Source organism: Mustelus asterias, chromosome 8 (assembly GCF_964213995.1).
Source record: "Mustelus asterias chromosome 8, sMusAst1.hap1.1, whole genome shotgun sequence".
NCBI classification, from domain to species: Eukaryota; Metazoa; Chordata; class Chondrichthyes; order Carcharhiniformes; family Triakidae; genus Mustelus; species Mustelus asterias.
Genome location: NC_135808.1, coordinates 31394337 through 31416608, shown reverse-complemented (window position 1 = coordinate 31416608; position 22272 = coordinate 31394337). Strand labels below are relative to the sequence as shown.

Below are 22272 nucleotides of genomic sequence, written 5' to 3'. Positions count from 1 at the left end.
TATGTGTATTTTATGATGTGGAGATGCCGGCGTTGGACTGGAGTAAACACAGTAAGAAGTCTCACAACACCAGGTTAAAGTCCAACAGGTTTATTTGGTAGCTAATACCATAAGCTTTTGGAGCTCTGCTCCTTCGTCAGATGGAGTGGAAATGTTTTCCACTGATGGAGTGGAGATGGAGTGGAAATGTTTTCCACATTTCCACTCCATCTGACGAAGGAGCAGTGCTCCGAAAGCTTATGGAATTTGCTACCAAATAAACCTGTTGGACTTTAACCTGGTGTTGTGAGACTTCTTACTGCGTATTTTATAGCCATGATGTGGAGATGCCGGCGTTGGACTGGGGTAAACACTAAGAAGTTTGTTGTCGGTGTTGTTAAACTTCTTACTATTTTATAGCCAGCAGTGAAGGGGTTAATGTTGAACCTGAACTCTCTTCAGATTTTCATCTTCAATCTGCGACCCCCAGATCCAAGAATTTGGCCGTTGTGTTTTGTAATGGGCGTTCAAAGACACATTTGCATGATGACCGTGCCCTTTCAGTGAATTTCATGCTAAACTGGGTGAAATGAAACTGAAAGTTCAGCGAATAACAGAAGCAGGAGCAGCAACGGAGATGGCCGTCAGTAAACACATCTTATCGCTGAGTGAGGATTTAACCTGCTCCATCTGTCAGTCTCTGTTTGTGGAGCCGGTGCGGCTGGACTGTGAGCACAACTTCTGTAAATCCTGCATCCAGAAGTGTTGGGGAAAGCAGCGTCAGGCTGTGTCCTGCCCGGAATGTCAGCAGCTTCTCCCCCGGAGAAGTTTCACCAGTAACAGGGTACTGGCCAATCTCTGTGAGAAAACCAGCCAACTGGAGCTGAAACTGGAGGAGGAACATGGAGAGCACTCTCTCTGTGAGAAACACGGGCAGAAGCTGATCCTGTTCTGTGAGAATGATGAGATTCTGATCTGTGCCAGTTGTCTGGACTCTCCCCCACATTTAGCCCACAGATTCCTAACTCTACCAGTGGCTGTTGAAAGGTACAAGGTAAGGGGACACAGTGAGTTACCCGTCTCCATGTTCATGGTGTTTATTGGGTTGTAACCGGGACTGTAGTACGTTAATAGACAAATGTTGCTCTGCCCGATTGCTCGCTTTCAGCTCAATGCTGACAGCTGACAGTGGGAAATGTGAGTGTGAGTGTTAATAGTGTGTGAAAGGTTTTACAGCCTCTATTTACACAGACATTATATGAATGCAGTCCCAGGTTTCAGCTTTCTTCATTCGGGCTGTGTTGTGTTGATATTATTTCTGGAGTTGGGGAACGCACTGAAACTGATTCTGTCCCTGGAGAATTCAGCACATGATTTCCTGTCTCTAAACCCCGCCCCCAGGCTCCAGCCATTGGTCAATGCACATGTCAATCCTCATCAGCATTGTCTTCCCCACCAATTGGGAAATGAACAGAGAGCCTTCAACAAGTGATTGGCTCATTTTATTTTACTGTCAGTCATTCCCAACATCGGTGATATTTTGATACAAATAAGTTTCCCAAGAAAAAACAATAAAAGCTGTTTTCTTTTCATGTCCCTGTGATTTTCTTTCTCCTGGGTCGCCTCTTATTAGATTCCTGGAGATTAGTCTTCAATTCAGGGAGACAATAGCACACAGTGGGAGGGTGGGTCACTCGAGCTGTTGTGGAATACGGCGTTAAATAGGTTTCCTCCATTGCTGACTGTTTCATATTAATTGTACATTTAACCCAAGAAGCCGGACAGAAGGTCCAACCCTTCATCACTATTTAAGGCCATAAAGATGTCAGCCATTTGGCCCATCGATTCTGCTCTACCATTCAATTAGATCACACACTTGTCTGATATGATCCTCTTTCATGACCATTGAACTATCGAGCTCACAAAATACTCTACTTTTTTCTTTGGATTTCTGTTCGATAGTGACAATACCAAGGCCACGTATGTTGTTTTTCTCCTGGGTCATGATTTAACCTGTGCCCACACAAAGATTCATTGAGCCATAGAGGTTTACAGCATGGAAACAGGCCCTACGGCCCAACGTGTCCATACCGCCCCTTTTTTTAACCCCTAAGCTAGTTCCAATTGCCCACGTTTGGCACATATCCCTCGACAGCCATCGTACCCATGTAACTGTCTGAACGCTTTTTAAAAGACAGAATTCTACCTGCCTCTACTACTACCTCTGGCACCTTGTTCCAGACACTCGCCGCCCTCTATGTGAAAACATTGCCCTTCTGGACACTTTTGTATCTCTCCCCTCTCACCTTAAACCTATGCCTTCGAGTTTTACACTCCCCTACCTTTGGGAAAAGATACTGACGATCTAGTTGATCTATGCTCCTCATTATTTTATAGATCTCTATAAGATCAGCCCTAAGCCTCCTACGCTCCAGAGAAAAAAAACCCACCCTATCCAACCTCTCCTTACAACTCAAACCATCAGGTCCTGGTAGCATCCGAGTAATTCTTTTCTGTACTCTTTCTAGTTTAATAATATCCTTTCTATAATAAGGTGACCAAAACTGTACATTCCAAGTGTGGCTTTACCAATGTCTTGTACAACTTCAACAAGATGTCCCAATTCCTGTATTCAATGTTCTGACCAATGAAACCAAGCATGCCTTCTTCACCACCCTGTCCACCTGTGACTTTCAAGGAGCTATGAACTTGTGCCCCTAGACCGCTTTCTTCTATAACTCTCCCCAACACCCTACCATTAACTGAGTAAGTCCTGCCCTGGTTCGATCGACCAAAATGCATCACCTCTCATTTATCTAAATTAAACTCCACCTGCCATTCGTCAGCCCACTGGCCCAATTGATCAAGATCCCATTGCAATCCTAGATAACCTTCTTCACTGTCCACTACGCCACCAATCTTGGTGTCATCTGCAACCTTACTAACCATGCCTACGAAACTCTTATCACTCTTTCATTGTAGAAATGGTTCAGACTCTGAGAATATTGGAGGGTAGTTTTCCATTTTCTTAGGTTCCAACCTTCACTTTTAGACTGTTATTCCAGCCAGAAAAGCAGTTGTTGAAGTATATTAACAGAGTATAGTGTAATATTAACACACTTTTTATTTACAGTGTTGTGGGAGGAATTTTATGCTGGCCTGATCTCTCCCCAATGTTGAATTTTATTTGGCTGTTTATAGCCCACCCAGATGAGCGAGTCCCGCAGAGATATTAGGCTCCGGATGGTCTTAAGAAGCCAAGGGTTGGATATCAGCCTCCCAGAAGGGTGTCCAATATCCCGCCGGTGTGAATGTCCTGTGTTCCCTCCCACCCCACCTTACCTACGGTGTCCAAACCTTCCCCACTCAAATATCCTGCACTTCCTTCCATCCGGTGTCCACTTTTGACACGTGTGGGACTCCTGGGAGCCCGAGCAGTGCCCACTGCTCTCTTCTGATGTTGGTGGAACTGCCAAAGATCCCAGCAGCACTCGAAGGTGGGATCTCCTTTCCCTCAGGGGCAGAGGTTTAACCCTCACCTTGGTAATACCATCCCTCGGTGTAATACCACACGGTGGCACAGTGGTTAGCACTGCTGCCTCACATTGCGTCAGGGACCCGGGTTCAATTCCTGGCTTGGTTCACTGTCTGTGCGGAGCCTGCACATTCTCCCCGTGTCTGCGTGGGTCTCCTCCGGTGCTCCGGTTTCCTCCCACAGTCCGAAAGACGTGCTGGTTGGATGCATTGGCCATGCTAAATTCTCACTCAGTGTAGTTGAACAGCGCCGGAGTGTGGCGACTAGGGGATTTTCACAGTAATTTCATTGCAGTGTTAATGGAAGCCTACTTGTGACACTAATAAATAAATTTAAACTTAATGGGGTGATTTCCCCCCCAAAAATTCTAAGTGTCGAATTCACGTTAAAAACTGAAGTAAATCCCGCTGTTTTTTTCAGCAGGATTTTCAAAATGAATCTCCCACAGTCTGTGCACTGCAGAGAGCCAGAGTGTGATTCACCTGAAAGATCCGGGGAAGGGGCCTATTCCCGCTGGAGAGGCTGGCAGCATCGCGCTGAGTGGGCCACTGTGCATGCGCTGATCTGTCAGCACCAAGATCAATGCATCCACAGTAGCCACACACTGTCGGCCTCCCGATCGCTGGCCAGTTTGATCGCTAGCCAGCCCCACGACCCTGCAAGGCTGCCCAGCCGATCTCCCCCGCCACCCCCCCAGACCCGATCATTGGCCCCTCGGACATGTCCGGGTCAGCCTTGAACATCCCCCCACCACCCCCAGCCCATCTCAATCTTGCCACCCCCACCAACCCAACCATCCCTCCCACCCGCAGCCCCGATTTCTCCCCCCACCCCCACAGCCCCGATCGCTGGCATCCCTCCCTCTGTCACCGCCGAGTGCAGAGTGGCACAGGGATAGCCCACCCCACTGATCGCCCCCATTAGGTCCCGCTGCCTTGGCACTGCCTGATGCCTGGTGGGCAGTGTCAGGTGCCCCCTGGGCATTGGCACTTTGCTCCTTGGGCAGTGCCAGGGGGCCAGGCTGATACTGCCAAGCTGGCAATGCGCAGGGGTCACCACCCCTTAACTCTGACCTTCTCGGGGGCCTCGATGGCCTCCCTTCACTCCAGCGTGGTTGGGCCGCCAGCTCCCCGCAAGTGGAGAGCTATTGTAAACCCAGCTGGAGTGAAACACTCCTGGCAGGGAGGGAGAGAGGCGAGCAGGCTCCGAGACTTCAGTCCCGAGCCCGCTGATTAAATGTAAAATATGTTTAATTGACAATCAGAATATATTATGCAGCTCCACACCGATTTCTGGCACGAAGCTGACAGAGAGGGTCTGGCGCCCAATTGGGAGCCCGCTAAACGGCCTCAGCTTAAGCCTCTCGGCCTGCTGCGCTGCTTGAGGGACCATTGTCCCCAATATCTTTGCAGGCCAGCCATTTACTAAAGCTGGTCGCGTTGCAACTGACTTTTCCTCAGACAGTGAAAGAAGCCTCTGTGAAAATTCAGCCCGGACAGGTCTACGCATCCTCGAACCCAACTGCCTCAGTTTTAGTCTGTGCCTATTTAAAGGCACAGTAAATCCCCATTTAAAACCCAAGACCAGCACCACAATCAAACACAATTACTGTACAATTAACAATGTCTAAACTATCAAATCCATTCATATATTCTATACACCATGAAGCTGTTGTTGGTTTGAAGCTGTACCTGGTCTGATACAATACCTTTTACTCTGCCGGTTATAAAGTGCTCGTGCCACATGTTAACACCTCTCCCTGAACACCTCTCCTCACAGTTTGTGATATAACAGCAGACATTACAATGGATCACACTGAGATCTGATTCCATTTTTAGGACCAGCTGAAATTATCCTTGGATTCCATGGAGAAGGAAAAGAAAAATCAAAGTGAATTCAAACAGCAGCAGCAGAGGGAGATTTCAGAACTGGAGGTGAGTATGACTCCAGCTCCCTTTCAACACTGCAACCCTTTAACAACCCGCTGTTTAAACAATCTCTCTCACTGTCATAGCAACTCACTGGATCCCTGGAGCAAGACATCTCCGCACAATTTGCCAAAATCCATCAATATCTTGAAGAAAAAGAGAAACATTTAATTGAAGAGCTGAGGAAACAAAAGGAGGAAGATCTGCAACCAATGGAGGAGAATCTGAGAAGAATTGAAGAGGAACTGACTTCACTTGAGGGAAAGATAGCGAACCTTTGTGTCGACATCGAGCAGCAAGACAGCGTCTCCTTTCTCAAGGTGACCCTTTATAATCCAATCCCCAAACTGTTAGTGGGGTGATTGTAAACTGCATTTTATGATAGGGTCAAACCCCATGACAACAATGCCCAGTGTGCAGTATAACTGAGGACACACAGGGATCAGTCAGGATTGAGTTCAGGATGTCAGCGAGGTGGTCCCATACTCTCAGCACCTCCACTGACTGGAGTGTAACTGGAAGCAGAGTGAATGGGCAAAGAAAAGGATTGGGAGAGAAGAGATGGGTGCACTGGAATCAGAGACAGAAACAGTCTTGTCAGGAATGTTTAAGATGACAATCAGAATTCATTCAAACCAGATAGGTGGAGGGTGGCCTGGGCTGAGAGGAAACCAGATCCATTGGAGACAAACCAGAGAATAGAAGGTCATCTGGAGAGGCTTCCAGACTTCGACAATTGGAAATACCTTTTGGGAGCTAATGGAGAATCTGTTTCCTCTCCTGCTCAATTTTCTTTTTATGTCAACAGGTACACACACATGCAGGCACACACAGGTACACACAGGTACACATGCACACATATACATACGGCACGCAGGGTATATATACACAGAGATTCAGGTACACACAGACACACACATGTAGGTAACATCTACATGTAATTACACACACGCAGGGTACGCACACATATGCAGGTACGCAAAAACTGTACACACAAGTACAGATGCGCGTACACACACACACACACAGACACACACACACGCGTGAGCTGAGAAGATGCTATCAACCTGAATTGAACCAAAGTTAGATCACACTTGGAATAATGTACAGAGTTCAGGTCTCCCCATTTTAATAAGGCTTAGAGACAATTAAGAGGATTCAATAAAATGCTAAAAAGAATTTTATCAAAACCAAAAGGTTATATCTCACAGGAAAGACTCAATGTGTTTTTATGAAGCTCTTTGGGCTATCAGCAGAATTGTATTCAAACACAGTCTATAACCTCATGGCCCGGCATGTCCCCACTCTACCATTATCCACAATTTTACCGTTACCATCAAACCAGGGGATCCACCCTGCTTCAATAAAGAATGCAGGAAGCTCACAGACTGGTATGGGAGAAGTGGGTTCGAGTTCGTGGATTACTGGCAGAAGAACTGAAGAAAGAGGGACCTGTATCATTGGGATGGTCTACACCCGAACCGTGCTGGGACCACTGTCCTAGCGAGCCTCATATCAAGGGAAGGAGAGAGAGTTTTAAGTTAAATACTGGGGACAAGGGATCAGATCTGGGAAGGTATGGTCAATGAAAGAGAAGCAACCAGGCAAAAGAGAAAAGTATTCTCACATGAAATGAAAAACAGACCATGACAGAAGGGATAGAGAGTACAAATCGAACAGTAAATTACCAATGAGATAGAGGTTACAAAAATAATGAGGATAAAAATAAAAGCTCTGTATCTGACTGCACAAAATATTGAAAACAAAACAGATGAACTGAGAGCGTACTTAGAAATAAATAAATACCATTTGATAGGCATTACAAAGACATGGCTGCAGAAGGCAAGGATTGTGACCTGAATATTGAAGGATTTCAGATATTTAGAAAGGTCAAGAAGCAAGGAAAAGGTGGCGAAGTGTGTCTGTAAGTTAATGATGTATTAGCGCAATTGATAGATATGACCGAGGTTATGGAAACCAGGATGCGGAAATGGTTTGGGTGGAGATGAGGAATAGTAAAGGCAAGAGGTCACTTGTGGGAGTCGTGTCCAGGCCTCCTGACAGGAACAACATGGTAGGGTGGTGTATAAAGGGAGAACTAATAGGATCTTGTCAGAAAGACATATTGATAATCAGTTTAATTTACAAAGAGGACATAAGGAGACTACAAAAAAGATATAGAAAGGTTAAGTGAGTGGGCAAAGATCTGACAAGTAGAGCATAATACAGGAAAATGTGAAATTATCCATTTTGGCAGCAAGAATAGAAAAGAAGCTTCTCATCTAAATGGTGAGAGATTGCAGAGCTCTGAGATACAGAAGGATTTGGGTATCTTAGTGCATGAAACGTGGAAGGCTAGGAGGCAGGTACTGCCAGTATTTAGAAAAGCGAATAGAATGTTATCATTTAGTGTGATGAAATTGAATACAAAAGTAATGCTTCAGTTGTACAGCGCATTGGTTAGACCACATCTAGAGTATTGTGTACAGTATCAGTCAACTTATTTATGGTGGAATATAAATACATTGGAAGCAGTGCAGGGACGATTTATTGGACTAATATTGTCTTTTAAGGACCTAGATTTGTATCTGTTGAAGTTTAGAAGAATAAGAGGCAACTTGATTGAAACATATTCAAGAGGTGGCGAGATATAGCATTTGGGGTGAATGGGATCAAAGGTTATGGGGAAAAAACAGGGTTAGGCTATTGAATTGGATGATCAGCCATGATGGTAATGAATGGCGGAGCAGGCTCAAAGGGCCAAATAGCCTCTTCCTGCTCCTATCTTCTATGTTTCTATATACGCTGGAATTCTACGGTCCCGCCTGCCATGGAATTGGAGTGGGCGAGGGGGCGGAGAAAGGGAATGTCTGTTGACATCGGGCAACATTTTCCAGTCTCGATTTGAGCGAAGCCAAAAATTCCCACTCAGAGGGTGCGATCTTACCGGCCGTTCACACGACACTCCCACTGCAGCGAAGTCGGAGAATTTGGCGTCCAGCCAAATGTCCATTCACTGGAGCGGGATGGGAAAATCCCACCAGCGTGAATGTCCGTAACATTCCAGCTATAAGAACCTGAGGAGTCTTGACAGGGTGGATGTGGAGAGGATGTTTCCTCTAGTCAGACAATCTGGAACTAGGGTTCACTGTTTAAAAATAAGATCATCCATTTAAAATGGAGATCAAAGTTAAAGGGTCGTGAGTCTTTGTAAGTCACTTCCTCAAAAGGCAAAGGAGGTAGACTCTGATGTTTTTGAGGCAGACATGGGTAGACTCTGGGTAAGCAAGGGGGTGATAGGTAGTCAGTGAGTCGACGGGATGTTTAAAGTTACTATTTAATCAGTCACAATCTTATTAAATGGCGGGGCAGGCTCAAGGGGCTGAATGGCCATTTAAAATATGTTTGTTGCCAGGAACAGCACCAGACAAACCTAAAAACAAGGTGTCAGTCTGGTGAAGCGACAACACAAGACTACATGAATGTTCAATCGCGGAGGCAGCATGTGACGAGTGCCAAGTGATCCCAAAACCAATGGAAGGGATTTGAGTTCTGCAGTCCTGCCACAACAACTCACTGGAGGAGGAGGCTCCACAAATATCCCCGTCCGGAATGATGAAGGAGCATCAGTGTAAAAACCAAAGCTGAACCAATCATCATTAGCGAGAAGGGCTGAGTGGATGATCCACCTCGGCCTCCTCCTGAGGGTCCCAGCCTCACGCCTTCAGCCAGTTCAATTCACTCACCATGACATCAAGACACGGCTGAAGGTGCTCGCTGCAAAGGCCCTGACAATATTCTGGCAATGGTACTGAAGACTTGTGCTCCAGAATCAACGCCAACCAAGCTGTTCCAGTCGGACTGCAGCACTGGAATCTCCCCAGCAATGTGGAAAAATGCCCAGGTATAAATTTGTTGACAAAAGTCAGAGGAAATCCAATCCGGCTAATTACCCCCCCATTAGCAGTGTGAGAGAAAATGTCGACAATGCTATCAAGTGGCGTTTACACAGGAATAACCTGCTCACTGACGCTCAGATTGGGTTCCAGCTATCCCTGTATCGAGGGGATGTTGGGGTTAAGAATAACATCGCTGTCACCAAGTCAGGGTGACACGAACAGAGAGAAACTGTGAATTTTATGGGAAAATAGAGAACAGAAACAATAAGGAACTGATCGTTTGAACCTTCATAGTCCTCAGCAGCAGAGGAAAACTGTCAATTTGATTTGATTTATTATTGTCACATGTATTAGTATATAGTGAAAAGTATCGTTTCTTGTGCGCTCTCCAGACAAAGCATACCGTTCATAGAGAAGGAAAGGAGAGGAGAATGTAGTGTTACAACAGCTAGGGTGTAGAGAAAGATCAACTTAATATGAGGTAGGTCCATTCAAACGTCTGACAGCAGCAAGGAGAAACTGTTCTCGAGTCGGTTGGTACATGACCTCAGACTTTTGTATCTTTTTCCTGATGGAAGAAGTTGGAAGAGAGAATGTCCGGGTTGCTTGGGTTCCTTGATTATGCTGGGTGCTTTGCCGAGGCAGCGGGAAGTATAGACAGAGTCAATGGAGGGGAGGCTGGTTTGCGTGTATTCATGAGGTGGGGTGACTGACATGGGATCACATCACTGGAGTCCATTAGATCCCTTCACATTTGACTGAAATCACTGATTCGACATAATTGAACATTACAATCTAAACAGCAGCGTGTATATTTATTAAATGTTTCTGATTTTCTGTCCCACAGGAACTGAAAAGATTGAGAGAAAGGTGAGTATCTAATCCAAACTCTCACAGGGTTTTACACTGTGATCACAGTCTGTATCCAGCAGAGAGTGATTAAATCAATCCCATTCACACAGCTACCTGGATAAAGGGGAGGATGGGGAAGATGATGAGGGGAGTGAAGATGTAGAGATACCGGAGTTTCCAACAGAGAAATACGCAGGCTTCCGAGACCCATTTCTCTACCCAGTGTGGAAGGCAATGAAACGGATCACCTCTCCAGGTAAGAAACTCCCCAGCTTGGTGTCCACTCTCTGTGCAATCTCCGACTCTCACCCTCCCTCTCCCGAAGGTGCTGCCTGTTATTGGGTACAGATCACCAGTGCAGCAGCATCGGGGACCTCACTTTGGATACAAAGGTTGATGTGGTTTGATGGACAAGTTGTTTCCAATTTGAACAATTGACAGCAATCTCCTCCCAGTCATTAATGTCAATGCCACCGGGTTTCAAGGGGAATGTCAGAGGTGTGTTTTGTGTAGTGATTGCTTTCCTAACCTTCCCTGGAATGCTGGTCATTTGCGAGTTGAGAAACCAGGCACTGGCAGAGGGAGATTCATTTCAGATATTCAGACACTGTCCAGTCCATCATAGTTGAATCTGTTGGAGTTTTTCCTGAATATTTGTGGCGGTGACTTCAAGATAGGTTTGAGCGTTTGTTGGATGTTCCTGCCATTGAATCTGGGGAATATTGTCGAAGGAATTTCCCGAGCTGTTTTGTGTATCATGATGCACAGTCCAGGTCTCACTGCAGTGCAGGAGAGTTGTGACAACAGCCACTCTGTGCACTCGGACTTCTGTTGACTTGTGGAGGTCTTTGTTATGATGTGGAGATGGACTGGGGTGGGCACAGTAAGCAGATTCACAGTTAAAGTCCAATTGTCTTGGCTTGAGACAATTTACACCTCTTTAACCTTTGATTATCCCTCTCTCCACACACTGTTCTTACCTGTAAAGACTCACATTCCAACCACTGTTCACATTCTAATCTGTAAATATCTTGCAATTGTGCCTTTGCACAAATCGATGCCATGTGTGTGAACTAACCTCCGCTCACCTGACGAAGGAGCAGTGCTCCGAAAACTCGTGATTCCAAATAAACCTGTTGGACTTTAACCTGGTGTTGTGAGACTTCTTACCGAGGTCTTTGTTGTTACACATTCCCTCCTCTACTTTGTAGGAAGCTGAGCTGGGCAACTGAGCCAGTGTTGGATCTCCTCACCAATATTGAAGAAGATGGCTGCCAATGTATCACAGAGTCTCTCCTTCAATATATATGGCAGGTGAAATATTTGATTGGCAGGTCTGGGTTGCTATTTAAGTTTTTGGTAACTCTCAAGTTTTTTGCATGGAGAATTGAAGAGCTCAAGGGGGATAATTTGCAAGTCTGGTGCAGAGAGGGCACCGACACTGCAGTCTTCCGTAAACCGTAGATCATGTACGTCTATGGTGGTCAGTTTAGTTTTGGCACAGAGGCAACTGAGGTTAAAAAGTCTTCCATCAAGATGCTATTTAATATTCATACCAGAGGGCAGAGGATCTTTGATGAGGTGAATAACTCCTGACAGGTAGATTGTGAATAGTCTGGGAGGTTATTACACTGTTTGACATTGGAGCAGGTTTAGAAAGTGTTTGTCTCAGATCTCCCACTCCTGACAGTTATAATATCATCAACAGCAGGATTGTGATGAACATCCAAATGTCTGGGGAACAATCCATCGATCCTCGTGATTTACTGAGTCAAATGATTTGGTCAGTTTGATTAGGCCAATCAAGAGTTCCTGGTCTTGTTCTCAATCTTTTCCTTGGATTTGTCTGGGAAGCACAGACTATGCTGGAGGTTCCTTTCGAAGGAGAACCACACTGTCTCCGGGAGCATTTCCTCAGCCACAGGAAGTAGGTGATTCAGGAGAACTTGTGTCCGGGTTTGTCCAACTCCCCAGGGCCTCAGTGAGCCCCAGTTACATGGATCCAGCACACAGAAGCACATTAGCTGCCTGGAACCTCTGGTCCTCAGCCAGGCCTCTGTCTCCCAATGTCTCTCTCTCTCTCTCTCATGGTCTCTCTCTATCTGTGTCTCCTGGTGAATTCTCTCATTTTCTCTCTCTCCTAGTGATCTCTCTCTCTCTCTCTCTCTCTCTGTGTCTCCTGGTTGTCTCTCTTTCCCTTTCTTTCTCTCTGTCTCCTGGTGGTCTCTCTCTCTCTCTCTGTGTCTCCTGGTGGTCAGTCTCTCTCCCTCTCTCTCCAGGTTCTCTCTCTCTCTCTCTATTACTCTCCTGATGGTCTCTCTCTTTCTCTCTCCAGATGGTCTCTCTCTCTCTCTCTGTTCCAGTGGTCTCTCTCTATCTCTCTTGCTCTCTCTTACACTCCAGATGGTCTCTCTCTCTCTCTCTCCCTCACCCAGTGGTCTCTCCAGGTGGTCTCTCTCGCTCTCTATTACTCTCCTGTTGGTCTCTCTCTCTCGCTCTCTCTCTGCGTCTCCTGGTGGTCAGCCTGTCTCCCTATCCCTCCAGGTTGTGTCTCTCTCTCCCTCTCTCTCTCTCTCGGTGGTCTCTCTATCTCTTTCTTTCCAGATGGTCTCTTTCTATCTCTCTCCAGATGGTCTCTCTCTATCTCTCTCGCTCTCTATTACTCTCCTGGTGGTCTCTCTCTCTCTCTCACTCTGTATCTCCTGGTGGTCAGTCTCTCTCCCTATCTCTCCAGGTTGTCTCTCTCTCTCTCTCTCTCCATCTATTACTCTCCCGGTGGTCTCTCTCTCGTTCCTGGTGGTCTCTCTCTCTCTCTCTCCTGGTGGTCTCTCTCTCTTCCTCCAAATGATCTCTCTCTGTCTCTGGGTGGTATCTTTATCCCAGTGCTGTCCTCCAAGTCTTTTAGGAGGTTTATTCTTCTCTCGTTCATTCCTTTCCTCTCTTTGCCTGGTTACGTCCATGGTGTAGGAGTTCTTTGCCCCCACCCCCCCCGATGGCACCCATGCAGCAAGGTCATTGGGGGGAGGGGTGGGGGGGGGGGGGCGGCGGTAGGTGCCACAGAAAGTGCAGTCCAAAGAGCCCACAATGCCAGAAGAAATTCCCTTTTCCCAGGCCCATGCTGGGTCCTGTGACTGTGGTTTTCACCAGTCAAGCACGTTTCCAATGGCCGCTCAACAGAAAAGAAAACCCCAAAGGAAGGGCACAGAGCATGTGCAGCTGGTCATGTGACCGCTCTGCGTATGCGCGGAACTCCTCAGGCCTGCTGGGAAATAGACATCTCAACTGAGCCCCAAACCCAGGTAAAGTCACGTTTCATTCCAATGGACAAATACCTCGATAGTTTCCACAGCCTAACTTATCTCCTTTCTTGAAGATCTCATTCTTGAATCGAGGGGATTTCTATATCCTGCAAATTGGATGAGGGGCATGGAATTCTGATGTGAGGAAAACTCTGCTGGCTTTGACACTCTCAGCTGGAATACCTTCCGGGCCGTCGGATTTGTTGTTTCCCATCAGTTTGATGGTTTGTTGCAGCTTTCCCGTCGATGGTGACTCACCCATGGATTCGGCCACAGGATCTGGGGGACAGCCTGCAGCCGCTGACACCTGACGCTGTGGATTCAGGAATGGGAGATGTCTTTTCCAGCATCGATGGGTGGCTTTGTCACCCTTCAGAAGAGAAACTCCATCCTGTCAGTGAAGGGGACTTTGTCCATTTGACCTGGGTCCATCGATTGTTTCGGAAAAGCTTTGCACGTCAGGAATCATAGAATCATAGAAACCCTACAGTGCAGAAGGAGGCCATTCGGCCCATCGAGTCTGCACCGACCACAATCCCACCCAGGCCCCACCCCCACATATTTACCCACTAATCTACACATCTCAGGACTCTAAGGGGCAATTTTTTTTTTTTTTTAACCTGGCCAATCAACCTAACCCGCACATCTTTGGACTGTGGGAGGAAACCGGAGCACCCGGAGGAAACCCATGCAGACACGAGGAGAATGTGCAAACTCCACACAGACAGTGACCCGAGCCGGGAATTGAACCCGGGATCCTGGAGCTGTGAAGCAGCAGTGCTAACCACTGTGCTACCGTGCCGCCCCATTGTGCTACCGTGGAAGGTCAGCATTTCATTGGGTCCCTTGGACTTTCTCTTCCCACTCCTCCTTTCTCTTCCGGGTTTGTCCTTGGCTGTCCGTCTGGAACTGTTGGAAACGCTGCCTCTTGGATTGTTCTGTCAGGCAATGAGCACTGAGCCTTTTCCTTCCAGGAGGTCACGTATTTCAGCATCATTTTCATTGAACCAATGCTGGTGACCATGAGGCTCGGCGATGGTTGGGAACGCACGCGTCCCACGCAGCTGACTTCATTTGATCGCACAGTTCGGAAATTCCGTTGCACTTGGGGAAACCTAGCCGGTTGGCTGTGAGCTATGCTTGGATGTCCTCTCTTTGGTCTGGCAGCTTTAGGGGTGAGACAATGATCTTCTTCTTGGAGTTCAGGGTCTTGTGATGACTTGCTGCTGGGTGGACACTCAGCATCAGTCGATGATCTGTCTGGCAGGCATCAGTCCCCCACATGGATCGAGTGACACAGACATCACTTCGGTCTTTGACTGGAACAACGACGTAATCCAGGAAGAGATAGTGCTTTGATCTTTGATACTTTCATGTGGTTTGTATTTGTCTTATTGACGGAAGTGGGTGTTTGTTTATAAAGAGTCGGTGGTCGCCATGATGTGGAGATGCCGGCGCTGGACTGAGATGGGCACAGTAAGAAGTCTCACAACACCAAGTTAAATTTCAACAGATTTATTTGGTATCACGAGCTTTCGGAGCACTGCTCCTTTCTCAGTGACTCACCTGATGAAGGGGCATTGCTCTGAAAACTCGTGATACCAAATAAATCTTTTGGACTTTAACCTGATGTTGTGAGACTTCTTACTGTTTCTAAGGATGCCATGCTGAGTGAACTTTGTTGGCAGGAGGGCACCGAGATGCCAGGAGGAAAGGGTGGACTTCTCGCTATTTTTCCCACTGGATTCTCTCCAGAAATTGGAGTCATGGCCAACACTGGCAATTAAGTTGCCCCGGGAGAATGGTTATTTTCTTTCTCTGGGCTGGCAGGAAGGACCTCAAGGTCAGAATAGAACTTTTTCTGAACATCTGCACTGGGGCCTTTGTGCCGATGACCCTGGTAGATTGGTTATGGTTGAGCTCTGGATGGAATTTCATGGATACAATTGAGGAATTTTGGTTGAGTATCCCACATCCAATTCCCAGTGGCAGAACCAGCTCCATGGATATTCGAGTCACTGTCAGCCTGCCCTCTCCAGCAGAAGGTATATTCCCAGTTTGTTCCTTCAGGTGTCTCTCCCCAGGGAGGTGGGTCTCACCGAGGGCACCGAGGTCAATTTCAAGACTTGACAGCTCATTGCACCTCTTCTTTCTGGTCAGTCGTGCTTGAGATTGTCTTCCAGTGTTGCAACGTCCCGAGTTGGAGCAGCTAACGTTTTCTTTCTGCGAGAGTGAAGATGGGATCCAGCAGGGTTTACTTCCCCAACAGGAAGTGGGACAGGCCATTTTGAGGGCACCCTTTCTGACCCCCCCTCACCATCTGAGGCAAGCAGAGGCTATCTTCTGGAGTGCTCAGTAACCGCTGCTGCTGTCCAAAGGCAGCTCAGTCCCAATACAGGTGTCCAGTGACCTTCATGCGCGTGTATCTTGTGTTCTTGACTCGGGGGGACTCCTGGGTTCACTGCCCCGACCCCATTAATTTGCCAATTCCCCTTCCCCACAGGACTTGACAAATGGACCGTGGTAGAAAGCGACTCTGCCTTTGATGCACACGGGGAGGTCTTGTGTCACCGTCACAAGATCTTCACGGGTTGGTGGTCAGAATTTGGTGATGTGTCAAACCACAATGACTGGGACCATCTTCAGCCCCCTCCCAGCCATGGCAGTCCCAGAGCTGCAGAGTCTTCCTTTGTTCTGGCATTGTGGGCTCTTTGGACTGCACTTTGTGTGGCACCTCCCCCCCTCCCCCCCAACTGACCTTGCTGCCATGGGTGCCCATGGGGGTGGTGGGGGCAAAGAACTCCTGATGACGTTGCTGAAGGCAGAGTCGCAGCACACAGCCTCTCCAAGCCGACAGGGTGACAATCCACAGAGGGATGTGAGAATGAGGGCGGCAGAATGTCTTAATTTGACACCCAGACATTCAGACCTTGCAAATGGGCCTCTCTGGGCAGTGATGAGATTGAGACGCTGTATTTACTGTACACACTGGAGCAGGTTGGAGGGGCTGAATGGCCTAGTGTGCTGCTCTTTGTTTGTATGATTCGTAAGGACAATATGTAAGCAGAGAGATGAGGTGAAATGTTTTCTCTCAGAAGGTCGTGAATCTTTGAAACTCTGTTCCGATAAAGATAGCAGAAACCGCGACTTTGAGTATTTGTAAAGCACAGGTGCGTAAAATCTTGGTAAGCAAGAGGGTGAGAGGTTATTGTAGAACCCTTATAGTGCAGAAAGGCTATTCGGCCCATCGAGTCTGCACTGACTCTGAATATCTCCCCCGCCCCATCCCGTAACCCCACACATTTTCCAGGGCCAATCCTTCTAACCTACACACCTTGGCACACTAAGGGGAAATTTACCACGGACAATCCACCGACCCACACCTTTAACTGTGGAAGAAGGCAGGATGCAGGTTTGATCAATCATGCTCTTATTAACTGGAGGAGCAGGCTTGATGGACTGACTGACCCACTGCTGCTCCTTGTGTGCTTTGTACGGCAATGTAGCTAACAGTTCACTGTCATCAGTCAGTAATATTCAATGCTGCAGCAACTATGGACTGGGGGTTTGGGGTGTGATGGTGGGGTGGGGTGGGGAGGGGAGGGGGGTCGGAGGGTGATGGTGGGGAGGGTGGGTCCAGTTACACAGACATCAGACTTTCATCTGTATCCATCCACTGTGTAAAATATTTACCCGGATGTTTTTTTTATTTCCCCAGTCTCAGCTTCCCCCACCTTGGTCTCGACCACAGAGCGTCGTCAGCTCATCCTGTCTAAGCAGCGGAGCAGTGTGAAAATCAGTACGACCATGCTGGTTTCTAATAACCTGGAGAGGTTCAGTGAGACTCTTTGTTCCCTGGGGGCGCAGGGACACACGTCGGGGAGACATTACTGGGAGGTGGAGGTCGGGGACAAGACTGACTGGGAGGTGGGTGTGGCCAGAGAGTCAGGCAATAGGAAGGCGGATCTCACACTGGGCCCCGAACATGATTACTGGGCGCTGCGTCTGAGAAACGGGGATGGATACGGAGCTCTGGAAAGCCCGTTAGTCCCCCTGACCCCCAGAGTGAATCCCAGGAACATCGGAGTTTTCCTGGACTATGAGGGGGGACAGGTGAGCTTTTACGATGCTGATGATATGTCCGTTCTCCACACTTTCACTGACACCTTCACTGAGAAACTCTTCCCTTATTTCAGGTCTGCATTATAAAAAGAGGATTCCGAGAGCAGCTCCAATTAAATATGCGACATTTGGAAGCGTAGATTCCTAAACAGTGAAGGAAATGCTGTCGATATTAAACCCCCATGTGAGGAGGGAAAGGATTGGTGGGCAGGACGGGGGCAGAATGGAGGGGGTGGGACAGTTAAAATGAAAAGGTCATGAATTGTGACCCCAGCCCATTGTGTGTGCACGTGTTACCATTCTGGTGGGGGTCAGTTAGGGGTTTGTCTGGGTTCCATTCCCCCATTGTCACTGTGAACAGAGTGAAATGTATCAATGTCCAACTGGGCTTCCCAGGACCCCAAAATCTCCCAGAAACTGACAGCTTCCTGTGGTTTTCAGCTCAAAGATCTTTAATCGGAACTGACACATATTGTTGCGAGTTTCAAAATCAATAGTTTCAGTGTGACAATCATTTTGTAGTTTGAATTAATCTGTGATTGAGCATTTTGTGATGAATTCACAAAAACCATTTAAAAAAAGCACTAATGGAAACCAGCCAGATTTATTAAATAGACAGACTTAATTTTGAGACAATTAAAGAATAAGTAATTCATTAATCAATGTAGTTGTAAAGCTGGTAATGTAATCTGGAACACAAAAAGGTTATAACTTTTATAATTATAAACACATTATATCATTAATACTTGAGTTCATACAAATTCTTCTAATATGATGAGAATTATAAGATGTTGCCTTCCAGACAGATTAAAAAGTTATCATCAACTTGTTAACCTTGTCAGAGGGAATGATTTTGCTCCTCTTCAAGATGTCTCTATAATAAGTAAGAAATCTCACAACACCAGGTTAAAGTCCAACAGGTTTATTTGGTAGCAAAACCAAATAAACCTGTTGGACTTTAACCTGGTGTTGTGAGACTTCTTACTGTGTTTACCCCAGTCCAACACCGGCATCTCCACTTCATGTCTATAATAAGTGACAGACAGTTATGTTAACCAATTATTGTTCGACACTTGGGCTAAATCAAGACAAGAGATAAAGCTTAAGAGATTCTTAAAGTTGAGACAATGTGTGTAATTAACTAAAACAAACCCAATGAGGCAGACTCTGATTTCATTATTGACAATAGACCCAATTGGCTATTTTTCAACAAGTGGCTAAGGTGAGCTTTCAATGTTGTTAAGGGATAAAAAGGTGTCTTGACAAGTGCTTGGTGTGGGGTTCCTTTTCCTTGTTATCCGTGTTTTTGGAGCCGTCACTTCACTTCCTGGTCTGAGCAGAATGATGAGAAGTCTGTCCAATTTTCAAAGTTAAGCTTTCTGCTCTGACTGAATTACTGTTAATTGACACTGAATCTTTCTGACTTGTTACCTATTTATTGTTAATAAACTTTCTGAATTCACCATTTAAAGTGCTCTGTCTTGCCATGTGGTTATGTCTGTAGATTTAGAATTATTTTAAAGTTTAAAGTTTATTAGTGTCACAGATAGGCTTACATTAACACTATAATGAAGTTACTGTGAAAATCCCCCAGTTGCCACACCCCTGCGCCTGTTTGGGTACACTGAGGGAGAATTTAGCATGGCCAATGCACCTAACCAGCACATCTTTCAGACTGTAGGAGGAAACTGGAGCGCCCGGAGGAAACCCACGGGTTCGATTCCCAGCTTGGGTCACTCTCTGTGCGGAGTTTGCATGTTCTCCCCGTGTGCGTGTGGGTGTCCTCCAGGTGCTACGGTTTCCTCCCACAGTCCAGAGATGTGCAGTTTAAGTGGATTGGCCATGGCAAATTGTCCCTTAAAGTCCTAAGACGTGTAGTTTTGGGGGATTAGTGGGGTAAATATGAGGGGTTACAGGGATAGGGCCTGGGTAAGATGCTCTGTTGGAGCGTCAGTGCAGGCTTGAAGGGCCAAATGGCCTCTTTCTGCACTGTAGGGATTCTATGAATCTGTCCAAGTGTAAGGAGATGTTTTCCAATGTCGATTCTGCCGATGGGAACAGTTTCACCCTATTTACTCTATCCAGATCCCCCATGATTTTGAACACATCTAACAAATCTCCTTTCAACTATCTCTTCTCCAAGGAGAACAGTGCCAGCTTCACCAATCTATCCACATAACTGAACTCTCTCATCCTCAGAAACATTCTCGTAAATATTTGCTGCATCCTTTCAAAAACATTCACATTCTTCCCGTTCAGACTGAGCCAATGTTTTATAAATGTTTATAACTGACTTGCTTTTGTACTCTGTGCCCTATTTATAAAACTCAGGATTCAATGTAATTGAGTAACTGGAACTTGTCCTGCCACTTTCAATGATTGATGCAAAATACACCCAGCTCCCTCTGCTCCTGCATTTAGAATTGTAACCTTTATTTTGTGTCACAGCTTCTCATTTTTCTGACCAAAATGTATCACTTCCCACTGATCTACATTAAACTTCATCTGCCACGTGTCTGCCCATTCCACCAGCCTCTCTACATCCTCTTGAAGTCCATCACTATTCTCCTCACCGTGCACAATACTCCCAAATCTTGCATCAGTTTCACATTTTGAAATTGTATCCATTACAACCAGGCCCAGGAAAAGCAGTGTTCCCTCCATGCACCATCCCCCAGTCAGAAATAAGGAAAGTTTTCTGTAACTCATGTCTTAATAAACTTGAATCTAAAACATAAACTGTTGAGTAATGAAATTCCAGCTTTGCTAAAGACTAATGATGAACAATATCACATGGTTCCAAATAAAATGCCTAAAAAGCAGAATGTTACTGACTTTTGGGGACTAAAATTGTTCCGCTCTGAGTCACTCACCATCCTGACTTGGAAATATGTCACTCGTTCCTTTCCCATCACTGGGTCAAAATCCTGGAACTTCCTCCCTAACAGCACTGTGGGTGTACCTACAACTCCAGGATTACAGCGGTTCAAGAAGGGAACTCTTCACAACCTTCTGAAGGGTAATTAAGGAAGGACAATAAATGCTGGCCTAGCCAGTGATGCTATATCCTGTAAATTAATAAAAATATATCAGAGGAAAACAATGTAAGCATAGATTTGGAAATGATATGGCTAACACATTTTCTTCGAGCACCACACCTCAAAATTACTGGCTGCATCACTGATGGAGTCCCTCACACATCTCCAGCAGCAAGACCCTCATCCTCACCCCCTGCAGTGACTCCTTCACCAAGATGGCAGAGTCTCACATGGGCACCATGATTGATGGGATGGCAGGGCTGGGAGTAGGTGGAGCCAGAGAATGGGCAGAGCCTGGCTAGCATCAGCAGGGAGAGTGAAGTGTGTGTTGCCACAACAACCCAGGCTCCTTGGCTGGTTGGTTGGATGGCTGTTGTGGATCAGGTTGGTGCCAACCGCACAGTTTTTATCCTCAGTCTGCCTCGCTCCTTGTGCTTCCTGTGATGGAGATCATAACATGGGGTCAGACTTACATCAGAGAGCTCAAGAAGGAGAGAAAAGAAGTTAAATGAAACATTGGAAATGTAAAGTGGATCTGAAAAAATAATTATCAAGGATTAGACTAAAAATTGTGGAATACACTAGAAACACAAAAAAAAGGATAGGGTTACTAAAAGATGCAAGAGAGACACCCAGAGGTAACAGTGCAATAGCAGAATTAATATTTATTTTCTGAAAAATCAGCAGAGAGTTTGGGGCAGTGGGATTCGTTTGGGATAGATACAGGGATATGGAGAGAGCACAGGGCAGCAGGATTATGTGGAGAGAGTGGGAATAGTTTGGAATTGATGCAGAAATGAGGAAAGAGTGGGGCAGTGGGATTTCTTTGTGATTATTACAGGGGCATAGGTGAGAATCGGGGCAATGGGGAGAGAGTGGGATAATGCATCAGTTTGAGATTGATACAGGGCTATGAGGAGAGAGTGGGACAGTGTGACTGGTTTGGGATTGACACAAGGATATGGGGAGAGAGTGGGACAATGGGATTAGTTTGAGATTGATACAGGGCTATGGGGAGTGGGACAGTGGATTAGTTTGAGATCGATACAGGACGATGGGGAGTGGGACAGTAGATTAGTTTGAGATTGATACAGGATAATGGCGAGAGTGTAGACCAGTGGGATTATGGGGAGAGTGCAGGCCAGTGAATTTAGTTTGGGATTCACATAACCATGGGGAAAGATGAACCAGTAGGATTAGTTTGGCATCGGTACCGGACTATGGGAGAGAATCAGGCAATCTGAGTTACTACAGGGATCTTGGGACTGTGTGGATCAAAGGGTTCCGTTGGGATAGGTACATGGCTCTGGGAGGGAGCAGGACAGAGAGGAATGATTTGGGATGTATACTGGATTTTGGGGGTTGAGTGGGCGGCAGTGGGATTAGTTTAAAAACGTTTTCTTGCTGGGATCCCTGGGGAATCTGATGGGTCCATGTGGGGTGAGGGCAGATTTACTCAGATTCATAATGTGCATTTTACTGTCAGCAGTGAAGGGGTTAATGGATGAGTCCCTGTTCAAATTCCTGACCTCTCCCCAGATTTTCCTCTTCAATCTGTACAAACTGGAAAAGTCATTGGATCAAGTGAAGATTTTATTTTGCCAGAAAATTTGTTTTGGT

General features: G+C 46.4%; 1 protein-coding gene across 1 annotated transcript in view; it reads left to right on the top strand.

The window, feature by feature from the left end:
- The first annotated feature begins 568 nt into the window (after positions 1-568).
- The window catches only part of LOC144497702 (uncharacterized), a 76149-nt gene continuing 54445 nt past the window's right edge, over positions 569-22272 (top strand). The window contains exons 1-6 of the mRNA XM_078219145.1: positions 569-1033; positions 5353-5448; positions 5529-5762; positions 10189-10211; positions 10304-10449; positions 17211-17698. Coding sequence (XP_078075271.1) covers positions 569-1033; positions 5353-5448; positions 5529-5762; positions 10189-10211; positions 10304-10449; positions 17211-17698 — 1452 coding nt within the window. The remainder of the gene's footprint in view (positions 1034-5352; positions 5449-5528; positions 5763-10188; positions 10212-10303; positions 10450-17210; positions 17699-22272) is intronic.